We start from the raw sequence: 21,008 nt of genomic DNA on the forward strand, positions 1-21,008 counted from the left end.
GGATAATTCTGGAGGAGTGGAGAAAGAGGGAAAGAAGATCCATACACTATGGTGCATGGAAGCATATATAAAACAGACTAAAATCCTATGCTTTTACCCCTGGGGCAAGCCATCCTAGGAATGAATTTGTTCTCCTGGTCTGTCTCTGTAGGATCATTTCATAACATGGTACATTTTTAATCACTCTAAAATGGGAAGGTATGCCATACTCCTAGATCGGGGTCGGCAACCTCTGGCACACAGCTCACCAGGGTAAGCACTGTGGCGGGCCGGGCCAGTTTGTTTACCTGCCACATTGGCAGGTTCGGCCGATCACGGCTCCCACTGGCCACGGTTCACCATCCCAGGCCGATGGGGACTTCAGGAAGTGGCGTGGGCCGAGGGACATGCTGGACGCAGCTTCCCGCCACCCCCATTGGCCTGGAGCAGCGAACCGCAGCCAGTGAGAGCCGTGATCGGCCGAACCTGCCGACGCGGCAGGTAAACAAACTGGCCCAGCCTGCCAGGATTGTGAGACAGAGGTTGCTGACCCGTCCTAGATGATACAGAAGGACACAACTACTCACCTTTATTATTCAAACAGTCTTGTAATCTGAAGTCTGCACTTGTCACAGCATAAACTCCAATTAAACAAATTTATCCTCTGACCCATTTACAAAAGTTTGCCAGAACACCTCAAAAGGCAGTCTCTGGTAAAAGCCAGATTTTAAATGAGAGTAAAAAGATTCTCCTTGTTAACCACTTGAGTGATGCATCAAGTACTGGACATAAAATGATCACACTGCAAATAAGGCTGTGCACAGAATTTAGGTTTCACTCTGTTGTTCCCATGGTGTTATTAGGATCCCAAGATGTAGTCTCCAGTTAACTGTATGCTACACCGTATGTATCATCATCTATAAAAAACCCATGATAGATGATGTCTGATAGGACATTTATCTTCGTGAGTGAGGAGATGACAGATATCCAATGACTGGCATAGTCATAAATGAGCACTCTTATATTTCCTGTCCAGTCAAGATGAATGTCATAAATCAGAGATCTGTCTTCATTTGTGTGTAATGACAGACAGACATACACAAGCTATATATGTTTTTCCTCCCACCACTTCAAATACAAAATTGTCTTTAATGGCTGTTGGAGAAAAATACAAGCACTTAGATTGTATGTGAATCAATGGCTCTGAATACCATTAATTTTTATTAGATTGTGTCACCCCACTGATGAAATTCATACTTGGGCCTTAATCTAAAATAAATGAAACCTGGGGCCCACAAACTCCTGAGTTTTAATCCAGGCTTGCTTCAACTTAGTCTATGCCTTTAGCAAAACAAGTAATGTTCTCTGCCTCAGTTTCCCCACCTGTAAAATTGGAAGGAAAATATTTTCCTCCCGTATGGTATGGGCATTCGTAAAATGCTTTAAAGATTAAAAGTGCTATCTGAATATAGTTATTATTACATATAAAATATACACCTGCATAAATCCATGTAATTCTCATAAGAGTCAGGTGTTACAGTTGCCTGCCACGCAAGACAGTGGCTCTTCTCCTCCCCCTTTTTTTCAGAGATTCTGCAAATGCAAAGCATGTTAGTTTTCCAGTGCATACCACCAGTTCTTACCAGACTGGAGAATAGGCGTGTTCTTAATTAAACCTCATTCTGAGGTCCAGTCCCGCTCCAGCTGAATTTAATGAGAGCAGAATCAGGCCCTTAAAACTCTACTCCAACTCTGACATGGGAGCAAGCTCTCTAATTAGCAATTACCACTCATTCTTTGGCTAGAGCTCACCACCCCACCCGCAGTTTTGCCTAGAGGTAGAAAGACTGGCAGGGGTCGGACACCTCTGGCACATGGCTCACCAGGGTAAGCACCCTGGCAGGTCAGGCCAGTTTGTTTACCTGCCGCATCAGCAGGTTCGGCCGATCGTGGCTTCCACTGGCCATGATTCACCGCTCCAGGCCAATAGGGGTGGCGGGAAGCCACGGCCAGCACATCACTCGGCCCGTGCCGCTTCCCACAGCCCCCATGGGCCTGGGATGGCGAACTATGGCCAGTGGGAACCACGATCAGCTAAACCTGCTGTAGTACGGCACGACCGGGGCTCACCCTCCTACACGGGGGGTGGAGGGGAGCCGCACCGGCTCACCGCACTCCATCGGCCTGGGGTCCACCCCTTGCTGGGGCGGGGGAGTGCCAAGGGAACTGGCAACTGTTAGTAGCAGGCCCCAGCCCGGTCAGTCGGGCTGGGCATGAAGCCAGGAATCTATATAAGCCCAGGCCCTTGGGCACGGCGGGGCAACACACGCAGTTAGGCTCAGGCCTTGCAGCAGGGCTGAGTGACAGGCAACCACTGTAGATGGCCTCCTCAGGCAAAAAGGGAGGGGGAGTCTGACACCATTAAAGGGGCGGCAGGGGGAACGCAGGCCCTCCCACTCCACTGCATTCCAGCCCGGGGCCCTAGCAGCGGTCAACGCTGCTGACAGTCAGTGGGGGATCCTGGCCGAAACACACCGACATGGGCTCAGGCGAGTCTGCAGCTGGACGAGAGTCGGCTGCCCCCGGGCCACTTCCAACCTCCCCCTCACTGGGTACCTGCCCTTCGCCAGCGTTGTCCAGGGGGTCCCAAACCATGGGTTCCTCAGCAGGTTCGGCGGCGGGAGGTTCAGTCCACTCCTCGGGGTACCAGGGCTCGGGCAGTACGGTCCAGTCCTCAGGGTACCAGGGTTCGGGCGGTCCGGTCCAGTCCTCCACAGGCCAAGCGTCAGAGGGCTCAGCCGGCTTCTCTGGGTACTGGCCCCAGGGGAGGTCAGGCCAGTACCCTCTGGATACCGGGCGTGGGGTCAGCCAGGCCCAGCGGGAGCTCAGGTCTCAGCGTCTGCCTTCTCTGGCAGCCTCCTCCTAACTGAGGGCTGGGGCCGGGCTTTTGTACCTCCTGTCCCGCCCCTTGACTTCCTGGGGGCAGGGACAGGCGGAGGGGGCCTTGGACTTCAGGTCCCGCTCCTTGACTTCTGGGGGGCGGGGATAGGCGGCAGGGCCTCTGCCCAGGGCCGCAGCTTCTCTGGCCTATTCCCTTCAGGAGCGTGGGGGAGGGGGGCCCCCTCGCTACACTGCCAATGCAGCAGGTAAACAAACCAACCCTGCCCCCAGGGTGCTTACCCTGGCGAGCCACATGCCAAAGGTTGCCAACCCCTGATATATCGCCACTTGCTAAAGTGCAGCGTGGGATTCTCATTTCCTTTGGCATTGCCACTTTGATCTCTTTCACTGGAGCTTCCTTTTATCACTATCAAATAAGCTTTTCTGAGAGGCAACCCACACACCTGCTCCTGGCCCTTGTTTTCATTGGCCTTTGGCCACACATGTCAGATGAAGCATTTAGCTGCAGCCTCTATTTCTTTCTTTAGCTGAGAGATTCACTGGGGCATGGGGATGGCTGGCTTTATGACAACTGAAGTTTGATTTCAGGGGGAGCTTTTTACTTCATTACACCAAGATGAGATGGGGTAGAGGAAGTGGGAGGAAAGTTTCACCTCACTGCATATTTCATTTCATTAGCAAAGTCCAAGTAACTATAGATGGCTACCTGCAAATTTTAAATATATTTATGTTTTACACACACTCTAAAATACTCATTCAAATGGTGATCAATTTCGAAGCCCTGTAGTCAGGAAATATCCTGACTATGGAGATAAATCATTGAAAAATACAACAGAGCTCTAGCTATCCCTATCCACCACAGGGCTTGAGCACCTCACAGTCTTTAATATATTTGTCTTCACAACATCCCTGTGAGATAGGAAAATGCTATTGTCCCCATTGTACAGAGGGGGAGCTAACACCCAGAGATACTAAGATCCACAGATGGGACTAGACTTAGCATTGCAACACCTAACTTTCATATTAGATCTAGGCTGTTACTGGAAGATATGAATGTAACACGTGTAGACATACCCATAGGCACCTGCCACCTGGTGGAACCTGCAGGCGTGAGTTAGGTTCCCAGGCTCCCTATATAACACATCAGGAGAGTTAAGTGCCTAAGAATGGGATTTTAAAAAGCCAGCACACTGAGCCAGGAGCCACCTAAGCCAGCCAATAGGAAATACTGAGGAGAGGAATAAGGCCTACACCCCACTCCTCAAAGGGACTTAGGCACTTCAAGAGAGGTATCTTCCTCTGCCAAGGGCAGTGAAGAGGGGGATCCAGGCCCCATATTGTACAGCTCTGAGCAGAAACTCAGCTGCCACTCCCTGCCCGCCTGGCTGTGCCGAAGACAGCAATGTGGGACAACCCCACACCTACAGAGCTGCAACCCCCCCACAGGAGGTAATGGGCTGGGATGCCTGCATCCCCATCCAACAGAGGAGCTCCTGCCAGAGTCCTGGCCCTGAAGGCTGTGAGGGGAGGCCCCAATGCTTCCCTAAGCCCTCTGCCCCAGGCAGGGAAGTAGCAGGGAGGGGAACTGCAACCCGGATACTGGCACTTTCCACAGGGACAGAAGCACTTGGGGCTGTGCCCTGCCCTGGCAACAGAGGCCCAGACTTGGCATATCTGAGCACTTCTTCCCTAGCTGCAGCCTCTCAAACCTACCTGTGGCTGACTCTGCTCTCTGTAAGCCGTGCACTGAGCCAAGCCTGTGGGGACTGGAGTGGGGTTCTCTCCTTGGGTGCCCTCCTTAAAAAATATTCTGGTTGTGCCCCCTGCCCAGGATTCATAACTATGAACTCTGTCCTCAAAATCAGCAGACATGCCAAACCCATGAAAAGACACAGAAATTAGGCTTGGTTTTGGCTTAATTGGCTTGTGAGTTGTTTTCAGGGGGAAGGAAGGACCAGAGAGACTCAACATGTTCAGTGGAGGGGGGGGGGGGGCAATAAGGAGACCCTCCGGAAGATGTTTGGAGGGGTGCTGCGTGGACACTGCTGTCATACACTAAAAGTTCCCTAGTGTACTTTGATCTACCCCACTTTCAAATGGGAGTAGATCAAAATGGACTAGTGAAACTTTCAGTATGCAGCAGCAGCATCCATATGGACAGTTAGTGCGCTGTCGGTTGGCACAGGATAGATTTACCTGGCAGTCTGCTGGGAACCAAGGTGTTTGTATAGACAAGCCCTTACATAGTGGCATTACAGGGCAGGACATATTGGAGATGTCCAATGGGCAAGGCGACATGCAGACACATGCTCTGCAAATAGCAACCAGAGTGCACCCTTTGGGAAGGAAGTACTGTAATGAAAAAATTGAACTGTCAGTATACAGTGATATGGATAAAGATGCTTCTGCACTGCCACTAGGAAACACCAATCATCTTTATAACCTTAGCATGTGGCAACAGGGAAAAATTGGTCCTGAGAATTATGTGGGTGGTGGGAAAAAAAAAAAAAAGTCTTAACGAACTGGAAGAGCAAATCCACAGCAGGCAGAGATATTTGGATTTCCGCTCTGCTGGATGTGGATAATTGCAAGAAAATCCCTTTTGCAATCAAGAGCTAATTGGTCAATTATGATTTCATCTAGAAACCTTTGCTTAAAATGTATCCTGGCTACTTAATGACAGGGACAGCTTCCTTCCCAATCACCCACAGAACACACGTTGTCTACCAGATGGGAGCTTGAAATTAATGCTTTCCTTGCCCATTCTTTTCTGGGGGGAATCCTCCTGCCATTTTCTCCACAGGTGCAGATGGTCCAAGATCAGGGAATTCATTTGCCTAAAATTATATATTTTTGCACAGGTTACACAATACTTGAATGACAACAAGCCCCCTTTTTAATGTTTTCACTGCACTTCTCAACTGTCTAACTATAAGAAATGCCAGAGAGGCCATTCTTACTTTCTCTCTGCAGTGACCAGAAGGCATATGAGAGACAGTGTCCTCAGGAGATTCCCAGGCTCCTTGCCCAGTTTTGCAGATCCAAACACTTGGGCAAGGTCAGACAAATATCCCAGACATGCACTGTCTCTCTGAATTGAGCTTTCAAACACGTAGAGGTTTGCCCATCCTTGTTTTTTAGGCCACACTATTTAACACATCTCTTAACCTTTTTTGGCCTTATGCTCAAGTGGAGGCCTGCTGTCATGGCAAACTCGCTCACAATCCAAAATGTACAGAAGTGCTTCAGCATCCCCAAAAGGCTCTGAGGTATAGAAACCTTTACACTCTCTCCAAAGGGTTCTCCTCAACACCCTCCAAACATCTTCCAAAGGGTCTGCTTATTGACCTCCCTCCATTGAAGATGTTCAGTCTCCCTGGCCCTTCCTTCTCCCTGAAAACACTTTTTTTTTTATGAATTAGAATCACAATTGTATAGAACACACGCCTTCCCCAACCAGTTAATTCAGATTTGGCCTCCTTGCACTTCTATTTCACATCAGCTTTCCTCCCTCCCATCTTGCAAAGAGGAAGCCTCTGAACATACTATATCTTCAGTAAGAAAGAAAGAATGAGGGGAGTGAATTGGAAGAGGCAGCAAGACAATGCAAGCATAACAAATGCCCACGAATTGCAGTGCAGATCAGTACCTCCCTTGAACACTAACGCAACGATGAGATAAGCACGTTAAAAAGGAAGATGAGATCATCATTTGCCAACGAGAAAAATGCAACTTGGTAGGCGGTTGGTATTTATACATTCAGCAATCTCTCTTCATGTCTAGTTACAGGGAGATTTGCGCTGATGCAGGGGCAGGTCCAGCTGCTGCACCTGTTCTCACTGGCTCACATCTTACAAACAAGGAGGAAAGGAAAGATAATACAAAGCAAAGGAGGAGATGAACCAAGAGGAGGATGGGAAATTCGCTTCCCTTTTGCATTCACCTCTCCTAACGACACTGCCTTTCACAGAAGCTATTGAGAGAGACAGGCTTGATTATTCCAATGAATTTCTATTGTTGCTGTGTGGATGAGTGGCTAGGTTGGGAGGAAGGGAAAGGTGAGAAAGCTGTTTCCATAAAGATATTTGCAGAGTTAAAAAAAGTGACATTGCACCTTTCTAAACCTCTTTCACTCACAGCTTTGGGCCTGATTCTGGAGTCAGTTACACCAGTGTAATTCAGAAGCAACTTCACTAATGTCCAGGGAGCTACTCCAGAAGTGTGGGGAGGGGAGGAGTGGGGGGGACATACAGGTGTGTATGAGATCAGACCTGTTGTCCAAGTCATTCTTGCCCATATAGCCTTAACACCCTGCTTATCATTAGTTGGACACCACGTTATACAACAGAAAGCTATAAAAACAGATATTGTCCAAAGCTGAATTATACATCACATGATATATATGCACACACAAATATTATGTACAATCTTTGTCTAAATGTATCTGCTCCCAAAGGACAAGATACCCCGCTCCTACTCACAGTAAGCAAGAAATATTGTACTCTGATACATCTCTTATGTAACTGTCACTATCTCTATTACCATAGCATCTGGAATTCTCAAGATATTGCCTAGGGCCCCATTGTGCTAGGTGCTGTACAAACCAGAACTAAAAGATGGTCCTTGCCCCAAAAAGCTTACGGTCTAATTTCTTTCAACCAATGGCTAAGCCTATTGAATTGTGAGAAGAATGCAAAGAGGGAGAAGCTCATGTAATAACATTTTCTACCAACTCCCACTTTTCACAAGAAGGATGTGCCTCATGGATGCAGAGATAGGAGTTTGTCCTGAACGTATTATCCTGTATATAGTCTATTCTCTCTGTAGAGATGGATAAATTGATTTTATATGTCAGTGGCTGCGTACACTATTGTTTATCTTTCACTGGAAGAGAGGCTGAGCAGGGCTGTGAGGTATTAATAGGTAGTACAATCAGAGAAATTTCACAAAGTACCAAATGCAAAATTGGTAGCACAAGAAAAAGTGTCTAGAAAGACGCAATACAGTAATCAGGGGAGCTGATCTTATTTGTATGATAAATTGTTTATCTCCAGCAAACATTCATCTAACTCAGACTGAGGCAGAAGCATAGTGTGGGTAGAGAGACCAATCACAGATCTATCCATCTCACTAGGTACTTACATGGCTTCCACTGCTGCTTTGTCACCTCCCAACTATATAAAAATAGAAATACTCTCTCTTTCTTCCCTCCCACTCTGTAGTTAAGTAGTTTAATTAGTTTATAGATTGTGTTTGTCTCTCACGCACAAATAAGCAAGTAAACACAAACAGAGTGGGTGGGTGTGAACTCCCTGAGGGAAAGCTTAGTGGAAGAAATTAGTTTTGCAGTTATTTCTATGGCCATTCTTATCTCTTCTAGGGGTGAGTTCCATAGTTTACATCCAGCCCTTATATTATTACATGAAAGTTGTGTTTCCCATGCTCAGGACCTTCTCCTATTGGTTGACAAATTCATAGTGCCCATGAAGACCATGATTATGGAAAGACATTGGTGATCCCTCAGGGAGCTAGGGCCAGTCCCACAGAGGCCTTTGAACATCAGGGCACAGACCATTCAACAGGGAACCAGCATCAAGAGCAAAGCACTGGGCTTATGTGTGCCTGGTAACTTGTTCCTAAGCAAATGGCCTACTGTGTTTTGTATCAACAAAAGTGGGATCTTTTTCAGGGTGTGCAGCACCATCCCTAGATCTGAGTTGCAGTAATCATGTCTGGGGGCGGGGGTCACATTCACATATGGATCACTGTGGGTAGGTCTACCCTGGCTCATAAGATGAGGTGCCGTTGCCCAGCCAGATACAGTTGAGGTGGGCATCCGTTTCCTGACATGGCCATTTGGGAATTCAGAAGCACTAAGAAGGTCAAAAAGACTCCAAGGCTGTGGACTGACTTTGAGGGTAGCTGCCTTCAATAATGGGGAATGGTCTAGAAGAGACAAGGTTTCCCAAGGTCTTCTCGCTTCCTGCTGCCACCACTGAAGTCTCCCCGGGGTTCAATTTAGCCATTTACTCTGCACATACATGCTGGTTTTGGCCAGGCATTGAGAGTGCTGGCAGATGGGGCAATTTACATATCGTAATGAATATAAGGCCAACCCCTTTACACTAATATAAACAGGAGCTAAGATATATCTACAGTATGTAACGTAACATAGTTTATACACATAAAATCACATTACACTGTGAAACAAAATGATGAGAGAGGAAGAGAAATAGTCAGTGAAACTTATACAAGGTACCACATTTATTAAACAACCTCCTGTCTTCTGAAGTCACACCAAAGTATCCCCCAACGTAATGAGTATGTTCTGCTGTGTCTTTATTAGATGAACCCATCCATGAAGAAACTGATTGGTCACTCCAAGGGAATCATTTCAGACATGTTTCTAAGTATTTACACTTAGAGAATATACAGTGGTTTGCACGGCCGGTACAAGGGTGTTCCGTGCCCTAGGCAAAACTTTCACCTTATGTCCCCCCCACCCGCATGCCAGCCCTGAGACGTCCTCCCCCATGGCAGCTCCCCCCTCTGCCCTGAGGCTCCCCCCCGCAGCAGCTTCCCACCCCTCACTCTCTGCCCTGAGGCACCTCCCCACCCCAGCTCACCCCGTCCTACCTCCTCCCTCAACACACCGTGGCTGCTTCCCTTCCCCTGACTCCCAGGCTTGCAGCACCTAAGCTGATTGGCACCGCAAGCCTAGGAGGTGGGAGAAGTGAAGTGGCCACAGCATGCTCAGGGAGGAGGCAGGGCAGGGAGTTGCCCTGCTGGCCCCCCCCCTTACTTGCTGCAGGTGGCCCTCCCTGCGCTCCCCTGCGACAGCTCCCTCTGCCTAAATGCTGGTGGCGACCGAGGCGGCCGAAGATCCGGCCACTGTGGTCGCTGCCGAAGAAAACGGCGCCCCCCCCAATGCCAACACCCTAGGCGACCGACCACGTCGCCTATATGGTTGCACCAGCCCTGGTGGTTTGGTTTGGAAGCTGTATTGGTATGAGTTTGGAATAGCTGCATTACTCAGGATAAATTGCTAATCCAGCAGGGAGTTGCATAGTTCAGCCCAAATGATGATCAAATATCTGTTTCACTCACACACACTTAAAAAAAAAGTCTCTACATCTGCCCTATGGAAATTGCACACACATTTGTTTGTGCACAACTTATTTTTACACATGTGGTACATGCTTGTGCAATTTTGTGAGAGCCAGTACATAGGCTGTATATTTGAAAGAGTCCTCCCCATATGATTTTAAATATCAAATTATTTTAAGCAGAAGTGACATTTCCATAGTACACAATGCTGCTGATTTGTTGCCAAGCAATGTTGCTAAGCATACTCTCTCTTTCAGTGATGGACAAGACACTGAATGGCATTGCGGTGTCACCCACGCCATAACACTCATTGAAGACTGAGAATTCTTGAAGTAAAGGAGGAAAAACCCACTCATACACAATAAATTACAGCAAATTGCGTCACAATCACAAAGACACTCCCACAGTTTTAAAGTTTTCCCAACCATCATGACGTACTGCGCATATTAGTCACTCTATTGCAACTTCACATGATAAAGCACCCGTAAGGCAGCTCTTCATCATCCAACAGTCATATGGCAACTTATGCAGCCAAGCAGAAAGGATGTTTTAGGTTTGGTATTGGCCTCATTAATCTTAAACTGAGCAAGTATATATACACACAGAAGGCCAGCTCCTTGGCTGGGGTAAATTGGAGTTGCTCCATTTTGCATCCCAAGTGGCTACCAGAAGGAAAACTGCCAGCTGTCTTGGCTAATGGATATCCATCAAAATTAAAATGAACAGCATAGCGGATGACGTTACAGCCAAGAACACTGAGGATTAAAACCAAAACTAAACTCAGCAAGCATGCTGGTGGGGGTAGAAGGGGGGGGAAGAGCAGGGGAGGGATTATCTGGGATATAAACTATGTAGCTCTTTGCCTTTATAATTCCACTTGCATTGGCTTAAAAAGGCAGGGGAAAAAAAGGTTATTTGCCCATGTCCAGAGAGTTTCTCAGAGCTGGGATTAGAACTCAGAAGTGCCTAGCTCCCAGGCCTGTTCTCACACCATTAGAATATGTAGGAACTATATCCCAGGGCATGAACTGTACAAGGTCACACAGGGTCAGGGTCAGAAGACAGAACTTCTTGGCTTCCTGTCCCATCTCTCTCAGGAAGCCATAAAATTCAATGTTCTAATGAGGGGAGGGGAGGAAATAAGTACAGAGAAATGAAAATGGATGGGGCAAACACTTAAGACCCTCCAAGAACTACCAGAAGTTCCTAAAAACAGACCAGGTTCAAACTCTCTGGCCTTGGGCAAATAACTGAGTCTCGTAGTATACAACTAGAAGTTATTTTCTCTCACAAATCCCAGGGAAATTCTCTTTATTGACCTATTGAGCTGCAGGTCATGCTATATTCTAAGAAGAGTTTCTGGGCAATTGTTCACACACTCAAAATCCTATGGCAATGATTAGTACTAGTAATGAAATCTTTTTTTCTCAGAACACCAATATCTTATAAAAACTGCATGCAGAAGGTGTTGAAGAGAGAAACAAAGGAAATCTTATATCCCAGGGGAGCTGTTGATAAGACTGCAGAGAAAGAAGAGTGGCTGATCTGGGGTTGAAGGCCAGGAAGCCATGTTACACACAGTTCACAGCATGCTTTCTTTACTTTGCAGATCTGCTCCAGCCTATTCCCAATGACAGATTTTTCATAGCTATCTAGTAAGTCCCCTGTATTTTTGACTGAGGGAGTGGGCCACTTACCAGACAGGCTGCAATGCTTTTGTCATTCTGAGCACCCTGAACCTTGCTTTTCTTCAGAATGAAATGGGGCTCTAGGAAAACATTTTAACATGGCACTCTGAACAAGGGAAAGCAGTACTAGGGAAAGGCAATCTATACATCAATGAACCTGCCACCAACCCAGTAATGGAAGTTTATCTATACAGACAACATCTGCTATGGGCTATAGACTCCAGCTTCCTCTGGGCTGGAGAAGACCCTGAGTGACGACGCTGCAAAGCTGACTGACTACTGCAAGACATAACACCTTCAACCTAGCACCAGCAAGACACTCTCTAGCACATTTCACCTCCACCATGACAATTCTAAGAGAGAACTAAGCATCATAATGAATGGCCAGAGGCTAAAGCATGAAGCCTGTCCAGTTTACTTAAGCGTGACTCCCAAGTGAACACTGACATACAAAAGCCACCTGAGCAAGATAGCAGCAGAGATCAAGACTCGCCACAACCTTCTCAGCAAACTGGCAGGTTTTTCATGGGGAGCAAATGCTCTAACCCTAAAGGACCTCAGCCCTTGCCATCTTATACTCAATAGCAGAGTACTGTGTGCCAGTATGGAGTCAGTCGGCACACACCAAAACTTGTCGATATGTAATTCAACTCAGTGTGTATCATCACAGGAACTCTCCAACCGACTCATCTTTCGGGGCTTCCAGTTCTGAGACACAGTGCTCCCCCTTACATCAGGAAGGAGATTGCAACAGGCAAGCTGCTTGAGAAGACATGCTGACCCAAACCTGCCTTTTTCAAAGACCTTTTAAACCCACCAGCTACACGTTTCATCACAACACTCATTGTGGTTGAGGTTGCCATGCCAGGACGTGATAGCGGAGTCTCTGTAGCAGGAAGACTGGTGCTTATCACCAACCACCAATCAGTTCCTTGTCATAGACCCTACTCCTAACCCGCCCAGCTTCAACCTGCCATGTCTTCACTGGACCCTTCTTAACCCATTCTGAATTGGGCGAGACCTCTGTGCAGCCAACTAGTACTGTTGGGGTCTTCGAGAAAATCCAAGCTGCAGCTGTGGTGCAGATCAAAAACAAACAAACAAAATGACACGTTGTCAAGGAACTAAATTCAGTGGTGGGCTCCAAGAATTCCACTTGGCCACTAAGAACGCTATTGCTTGGCTCGGTGAATACCCAAAATGTTAAATAAATAAATATTGCTTTCCCAGCAGTGAACCCTAGATTACCAGCTAACAGTTTTCCACTCTCAGAAAAAAGCCCATGCTGTGCACACCCATAGAGTTTGCTGCCGCATAAGGAATGCCATTGATTCACAGACTTGCTATGTGAACCCACAAAAGGGAGTGTCTGCCTTCACTCTGCTAATAGTTCTATCAGCCTCATGAACACATGTGATTTACATAGGATACGTCAATCTTTTTTCCAGCAATATAGGCTAGGTCACTAATAAAATGATACAAAAAACACAGGAACTTTACTTCTCTCTTTCCCCTTCCTAGACAGACAAATAAATCCATTTTGGTGGCTGATTCTCCCCCTTGGCCCCCAAACCATCTCTCAAGATTCAGACATTTGCATCATCCTAAAGTTCCTGATGAGCGCAAGAAGGTCAAAAAATCCAACCTTGATCAAACAAGAGAAAATTGGATGATTGAGGGGTAGCTAACAGTGGCTAGGACACCATTTTAAATTCAGCCCAGGTCACTTGTGACCCAATGTAGTTATCTGATAATCCTTAGATATACCACACATCACCATATTAACAGATACACCTGATGGATTGTTCAGGACCCAGGGGCAATGAGTTGGTGGCTTCATTTCAGTTGCTAGTGGGCAGGTAACCATTCTGCAGAATACTACAAGTTGCTGAATAGCACAGAAGCTAAGGACTGAATGGAGTATGAGCAAGTCTGTCTTGCTTTCATGGATTTGTCTCATATGTTCAGAGAATCTCTACCTTCCCAGCTGCTGATATAAATGAAAGTAACTATTGTAGGGCAATCCAAACCATAACCCCAGGCTGAATTTTGCATCTGGAGCTGAACTTTGTGGGCCAGATGCTCAGGCTGTATATTGTGACAAAGTTCCTCCTCCACCTTGGTGGGTCCTGCGCTTATTGGCGGATTTGTTCACCTCAGTGATCTTCCCTTCTTGTGGAACCCACAGTCTGAGTCAGCTCCTCATGTGTCTGATCAGGAGTTGGGAGGTTTGGGGGGAACCCAGGCCCGCCCTCTACTCCTGGTTCCAGCCCAGGGCCCTGTGGATCGCAGCTGTCTATAGTGCCTCCTGTAACAGCTGCATGACAGCTACAACTCCCTGGGCTACTTCCCCATGGCCTCCTCCAAACACCTTCTTTATCCTCACCACAGGACCTTCCTCCTGGTGTCTGATAACGCTTGTCCTCCTCAATCCTCCAGCAGTACACTCTCTCACTCTCAGCTCCTTGCCTTCTTGCTCCCAGCTCCTCACACACACTCCTTCTCCTCTGGCTCCTCCCTGCCTGACTGGAGTGAGCTCCTTTTTAAACCCAGGTGCCCTGATTAGCCTGCCTTGATTGGCTGCAGGTGTTCTAATTAAAGTAGCTATCTCTACTGCCTTCTAGAAAGATCTTAATTGGCTCCAGGTGCCTTGATTAACCTGGAGCAACTGCCATTTGGTTACCAGGGTACTAGGGATTTGTTTAGCCTGGGGCTAACATACCTGTTTCTCAGTACTTTACTGTAGCCATCTGGCCTTGCCCCATCACAATATGTTTCATACAAGCTCTACATTATACATGGGCCCAAATCAAGCCCCTGGATCCAGATCCCCACCTGAATGCCACCCTTTCTAACATGCCAAATCCAAATACCTCAAACTTTGCGAAAGTTCAGAGTTGAGTTCTCTTCTTTCCATCAAAGAGATATGGGATCAGATCTTCAGATGGGGTAAACTAATATAACTCCTTTATGGAGCTATGCTGATTTACACAACCTATGGCCCAGTGTTAGGGTGCTCTCCTAAGGCATGGGAGACTTGAAATCAAGTCCAAGTTCCATATCAGGCAGAGTGAGGATTGGAACCTGGCTCACCCACATGCTAGGTGAATGCTCTAACCACTGTTTAGTGCAAGTCCTGGTGATATAGGTAGAGGTAACACCTAGTTTGAGTATTCCGCCAAGAATACTGGGCATCAGGACTGAGATGGCTTTGCACATGCCCATTGGAAGAAATTTAAGCACCTACAGGGTTAGGTGGTGGGAGCAGGGTGGTATGAGGATCTAACTTTTGGATTTAGGCCTAATGTGGTAGTTAAATGCCTAAATCCCTTTGTGGATCTAGCTTGTGTGTGTTGAAACAAGCTGATTGGTTGAAAGAAATTAAATAGCTGGTGTAAAAGCTTAGGGCAGTCAGCTAGAAGATATGGGCATAACTGGATATACCATGCACAGGTAGTTAACTTGTCACTCTGATGACAAAGCAGATTGTTACATTGATAGTTGGCACGTTTTCTGGCAGTTGCTAAGACAACAAAAATCCATTTATTATGCACAAAGGGACACATTTTGCTGTTGGACTCATTAAGTGTCATGGTCTGTGTTACTCTTTTAGCCTTCTAACTGGTTTATTATTGTGAGGTTTAGATCAGATACCCAGTATGCAATGGACTCAGTTTAACTGCTTTCTCTTGACTTTCCTTGATTGATTTCCTCCCTCAAATATACAAGAGATGAGGGCTATCTAGTTCCATTCCATCATTTTATCCAATGCCAAACCACGAAGAATCTCTGGCTGAAATTGAATGGTGGAAAGACTAAAATGGTAAGCGTAGCATGGAAAGAACTTACCACCTCTAGAATATCACCCTCCACTGGAGGCATCTGCCTTCAGATCATTAAGACAGTCTACACCCTCAGTCTCCACCTGCACCCTTCAGGGCTTCTGAAGACACAAATAGCCATAGCTGTGAAAAATACCTTTTTCCACCTACAGCTGGCCAGGAGACTGCACCCCATGCTGTCAGCTTCAGATTTAGCCAGAGTAGTTGATGCATTTGTGGCCTCTAGGATTGATTGCTGCAGTTTTCTGTACCTACATACAAAACCAACAGCCTTAAAAAAGTGGCAACTGGTATAGAACAGCAGCTCCTTACTCAGTAAGGCAGGACACAGAGGCTACATCACCCCAGAGTTAATCTCTTAACTATCTTTCCTTTGAATACCACATCACTCAAAGTTTTGGCTCTCATCTGCAAGTCTAACCTGACAAAACTGCCTCCCCCTGCACAATCATAACTTCCTACAACAGCTACATTTCATGGGAACAATGGAACATGAGAGTGAGATTCATATGTACAGAAGACAGATTTCTTGGCAACCAACCTGTACCTCTGGAACTGACTCCTGGAAAAGAGGAGGACGACCACAAACCTCTGCACTTTCAGAGCAATATGCAATCCCTTCTTCAGGGTTGGCTTCCCACAATAATACAATAGATAGATATACACACAGACACACACAAACCTAGGACTGGTTGACGGCAATGGAGAGAAAAAATGTGTGTGTTTGCTTTGCAATTTCATGTGCCTCTCAAATAGAGTGATGGGTGCCATAGAAGAATCTAGATAAAAGACACTGACATTCTATAATCAGCTAAGCAAATGAGAGACTTATGCATGGATTTTCAGAGTCAGCCCCTTGTTATCAATTATTGACTATCAGCCACTTGGATTACAATTGATTAAAGGATACCTGGAAAATGCAAAGAAGCCAATGGCTCCCCAAAGTGAAATAATTATATTTTGGCTATCATTTTGATGGTTGTGATCATGGGGAAAATGTAAGATCAAGTTTGCCTAGAACAAACTGGATTCTCATTTACTTCCACGAGAATCAGGAGTAAATCCAGTGAAATCAGTGGAATGACACTAGTGTAACTGAGAGGAAACTCAGGCCCATACTTTCAAGAAATACAGAGATCAAGCATTACGGCTCTACATTTACTGCAGCCATCACACTGCACCTGGTGTAATCATTGGCACCAGGCCACAGTGGGTACCTAATGCCATCAGGCCAGATTGGTAGCATTTTTATGCTAGACACAAGGTGCAAGGCAGTGGAGAATCATGACAATTTTAAAGATAAAGTAAGAGAGCAATGATATACATGGACAGCTGTTAATTTAACAGCAGACGTGCCATGTAACTGACTGAAAACATTAAGGTCATCAGACAATCTCATAATCTGTGCAAAACTGACTATTCTTTAGAGAAATGTTTTGGCATGTCAATATAGTTAGCCTGTCAGAGTTAAATACGTTCAAATATTTGCAATCTTACAGCTTTGAATTAGTATCTTGATCATTATTAAAAGTTAGTTATATTGATTTAGCTGATCATCCCAAAATAAGCCACAAATACTTGAAGGAAATTCCTAGACATTCAATAGACCCAGAGATGGACTGGTTGAAGCAAGTTATCTTACAATCTCACTAATGTTTGGGCTGCACTAAGTAGTTTAATTTTTTTTTGCCCCCATCTTAATCTGAACGGTGCCCTGACTTACCCTTTTAAAGGAGCAGCACTATCTAGGCAGCAGCCATCCCCTTCAGAACTTGCAGGACTCATTTCATGTATCCATCAACTACACTCTCGAACAGATTCAAACTGGGCATGTGGCAGTTAAAAGATTCTGAACCCCATGACCAGTCGCTGAGCCATGCAATCATTTCAGATTCATATTTTGAAATCAGTAGGTTAACAGCCCACCTATTCTATTTTTAAAGTTTTCTGTCTCAATAGGTAAATTCTCCATCCTCTTGTTTTTTTGTGCTCTTTAGAGTCATAGACTTTAGGTAGAAACAATATACAATACAATCCCCATCTATATTGTAGGTGGTAGAATTTCTTTTACTGATAGTAAGTTGAGTACTTAAACACGGAACAATTTTTGCTCAATTATTTTGTGCTGGAAAAATACAAGGCTTCTAAATGTAGCTACCCACCACAGCTATTTGCCAAAGCACCTCATTAAATACCAGCATTACTTTCAAAAGAAACCCTGTATATATCCAACGGGTAAAAGATAAATGGCCATAATCATTCAATACTCAAGACTACACAAAGTGGATATTTCATATCTGCGCAAAGGGTTCTTAACTGAACATTTGCCCCAAAGCTAAGCTTTCTTGTAGCTAAAGTGCTCCCTGATGCCATGCTGGGGTCATGTTCTTTGTCATGAAAGCAGAGCTTTAAATTCTAGTAAATTGTTATCCCCAGCTGCCTTCCCTGCCTTTTATTAATGCCACTTTTAAAACAGTTATTTATGCATGCAATTGTTTTCCTGCTGCCCCATAACTCTCCACCACAATGTAATGAACTGCATGGCTATATCCCATGCTGTATGGCATTACAATCATAGCACCAGTCAAAAGAATGTAGCCCCAGCAGTTATAATATAGAAACTGAATTGTATGTGACTCAGTAATAAGGCAAACAGTCAGAATATGAAACCAGAATGGTTTCTATGTACAGTCATTAAGTTAGGGGTAACCTGGGGGTTAATAATGAGGTATGGGGACTTTCACAGTTTGGTAGAGATCAAAAATTTGTTTAGTCTAAATTAAAATTTGTGGCCTCAATGCAGTTCCCTGTGGACAGGCATACACATCACAACACAAAACTGGCAGACAGAAAAAAAAGCTCTTAATAGGCATCATCTTTGGTGACAATCACAGAAGAATAGTCAAGGACTGAATGGGCCATGGAAACTGGGTTCCCCTCACCTTTGGAGGCGATCCTTTCAGCTCAGGTTTGAGGCATATTGAGAATGAGGCACCAAAGGAAAGCTTACACAGCTGCTTATGCTGTAACATTGGGAAGGAGAATCAGCAGAATTTACCCTGCAGGGCTGTCAAGCTGACACCCTTCTCAGGGAATTCATGTACTAAAAAATGAAGGAACCAAATGGAGGTGGTGTTGGTCTGAATCTTTCTGAAATGAACCATCCTCTGACACTTCACCTTTCCAAGGCATTAGATAGAATGATTCTTACTACAGTCTCACAAATAAGGCACTGTTTTGGGCTGCCAACCAATTAAACATGGACTCCAGCAGAGTGCATTCCAAAAGAAATGAATTTATGTCAGCTGGTTCCTAAAACAGAGAGAGCCTTCAGGTGAGGCTCAGTATTGTATATGTCAAGTTAGTCTAGCTGGATTCCTCTGTGTCCTTAGATCTAGGTGTTACAGTTTAAATAGCACTTTTCTCCTCCAACAGGAGTACTTTAAGTGATTCTCTGTCAGCTGGGAAGTCTTGATCTTTGCTGTAAATGCCAACACTTCATTTAAAGTGTCCCATTATTACTATTTTTGGCATTCATTATGAACCTTCTCATCATAATTCATTTGACATGTGAGTGTTATATGTTCCATGGACTGTGTTAAAAGTTAGTATAAATTACCACTGTATGGAGTTAAAATGAAGTGTCATGCCATAAATTCTTAAAGTGTGGGATTGGATAGTTATGATCAAGTCAGATGTTGGGCCTAATAAAGTGGTATATTCCACAGAAAAGTTAATTATAATAAATAATAATAATTGGAGATATACCAATCTCCTAGAACTGGAAGGGACCTTGAAAGGTCATCAAGTCCAGTCCCCTGCCTTCATTAGCAGGACCAATTTTTTTGCCCTGATCCCTAAGTGGCCCCCCTCAAGGATTGAGCTCACAATCCTGGGTTTAGCAGGCCAATGCTCAAACCACTGAGCTATCCCTCCCCCCAATTACAAATTGTGGGACTGATGGAATTTCATATTCTTGGCTTATAAAGGACAAATCAGATGAAATGCTTCTCCATCAAAATGTCCCCACTCTGAATGCTACTCAATGCCTATCGTTTAAGAGGGAGCTGGGTACAACTCTCATGAGTGTATGGAGGAACCATAAATAAAATTGTTTGTTCAAAGCCCTCTTACGGTTTTGAGTTGTAGCATGAGTTTTATTTGAGATTTCTGCTTTGTTTATTGATTTTAACACAAATAATTCCTCCTTCCTCCTCCCCCCTCCAAAGGAATGGTAAGGGAGCTGTTAAATGTGCTGTGAACTTTAAGAGAACATTCACAGGCATGATCATGGAGTGCAGAATACTTCACTTCCCATGCCCCCTTGCAGAAGCTTTATCAGTTAAAATTGCTTATTACTCAAGCAATTACTGTTCACCTTAAAAAAAAAATTACCCAGGTCATTTCTTCAAGCCGTTTCCTAATGACAGCCTCTGTTCAACTGTTCCAAACATGTGAGATTCGGATCTGGGTTGTTAGTTTTAACATTAAAGGGATATTTTGGAAACTGTTTTTCCTCCCCCCAAGGCTCACTCTCCAGCCTGATGCTTGATAGCCTTGAAAGTCAAGGGCATCTAGCTCTAGGAATAGGAGAGGCAATCGCCTCTCTCTCTAGCTGCGACTTCATAAATTGAAAAGTCAATTTCGCTAATCTACAGAAAATCCAGCAGAGTTTTACCTTTAATCCGCTGTGATGTGCTACAAAAAAGCAAGAGCCAGCACCACCCCCCTGAGCCAGAACAAGAAAAGCTTGGAAAATTCAGCCTCTCCGGGGCTAGATGCCAGGTTCCGCTGTCACACACACCCCCATCATATTGTTTCATACTCACCATATCATACACATTCAGAATCACCGCTTCATTTGCCATTGTTGATTGCGGCGGACACTGGATTTAAACCCCCAGATCCCTGCCAGATGTGGCGCTGACCCCAGGGTACGCTTTTACCCTCAGCTACATAGGACGGGAAATTTCTTTCTGTGGTCGCGGAAGAAAGCAGCTTGGCTGGTGTGGGATAGAGGGGACAAGCTTTTCCTGGATGCCAAAGTTGGGGGGGTGTTTTTTCACCCCCCAACAGCGGAGTCAATCCTGGGGTTCCTTCTAACGCTGTCGCTCATCAGGGTTGCTGCATTGGTACAATACACTGCCCAGGCACCCTCCAGCCTTGTAACTGCCAATCCAGCCGACAGCCGGAGCGGGCTCTTCGCACAGCGATCAGCCCCCTGTCTCCAGAAAACATGGGGAGGCGGGGGGTGAATCAGTGAACGAGGGGAAGCCTCCCAGGCAAAGCAGGCTTTCAAATGGAGCATCCGAATAGGTGGCAGCACCGCCGAGGAAGGCAGGTCAGCTCCCCATCGCTGGGCCGGCGCGGGTGGAATCAGGTCCAGATCGCTGCCATCATCCTCCCGGGGTCACCGCTCCCACCTGGGCCGGGCGCGGCGCGGCTTGACACCCGCGGGGCGGGGGAGCAGAGCCAGCGGCGGTGCTGCCCG

General features: G+C 45.8%; 1 protein-coding gene across 1 annotated transcript in view; it reads right to left on the bottom strand.

The window, feature by feature from the left end:
• LOC116824877 (deubiquitinase DESI2-like) overlaps window positions 1–20,463 on the bottom strand; it is an 88,476-nt gene extending 68,013 nt beyond the window's left edge. The window contains exon 1 of the mRNA XM_032780491.2: window positions 20,347–20,463. Within this exon, the coding sequence (XP_032636382.1) occupies window positions 20,347–20,385 (39 nt within the window). The 5' untranslated portion in view covers window positions 20,386–20,463. The remainder of the gene's footprint in view (window positions 1–20,346) is intronic.
• Between the last annotated feature and the right edge of the window lie 545 nt (window positions 20,464–21,008).

The sequence above is a fragment of the Chelonoidis abingdonii genome, chromosome 4 (assembly GCF_003597395.2).
Source record: "Chelonoidis abingdonii isolate Lonesome George chromosome 4, CheloAbing_2.0, whole genome shotgun sequence".
In the NCBI taxonomy this organism is placed as follows: domain Eukaryota; kingdom Metazoa; phylum Chordata; order Testudines; family Testudinidae; genus Chelonoidis; species Chelonoidis abingdonii.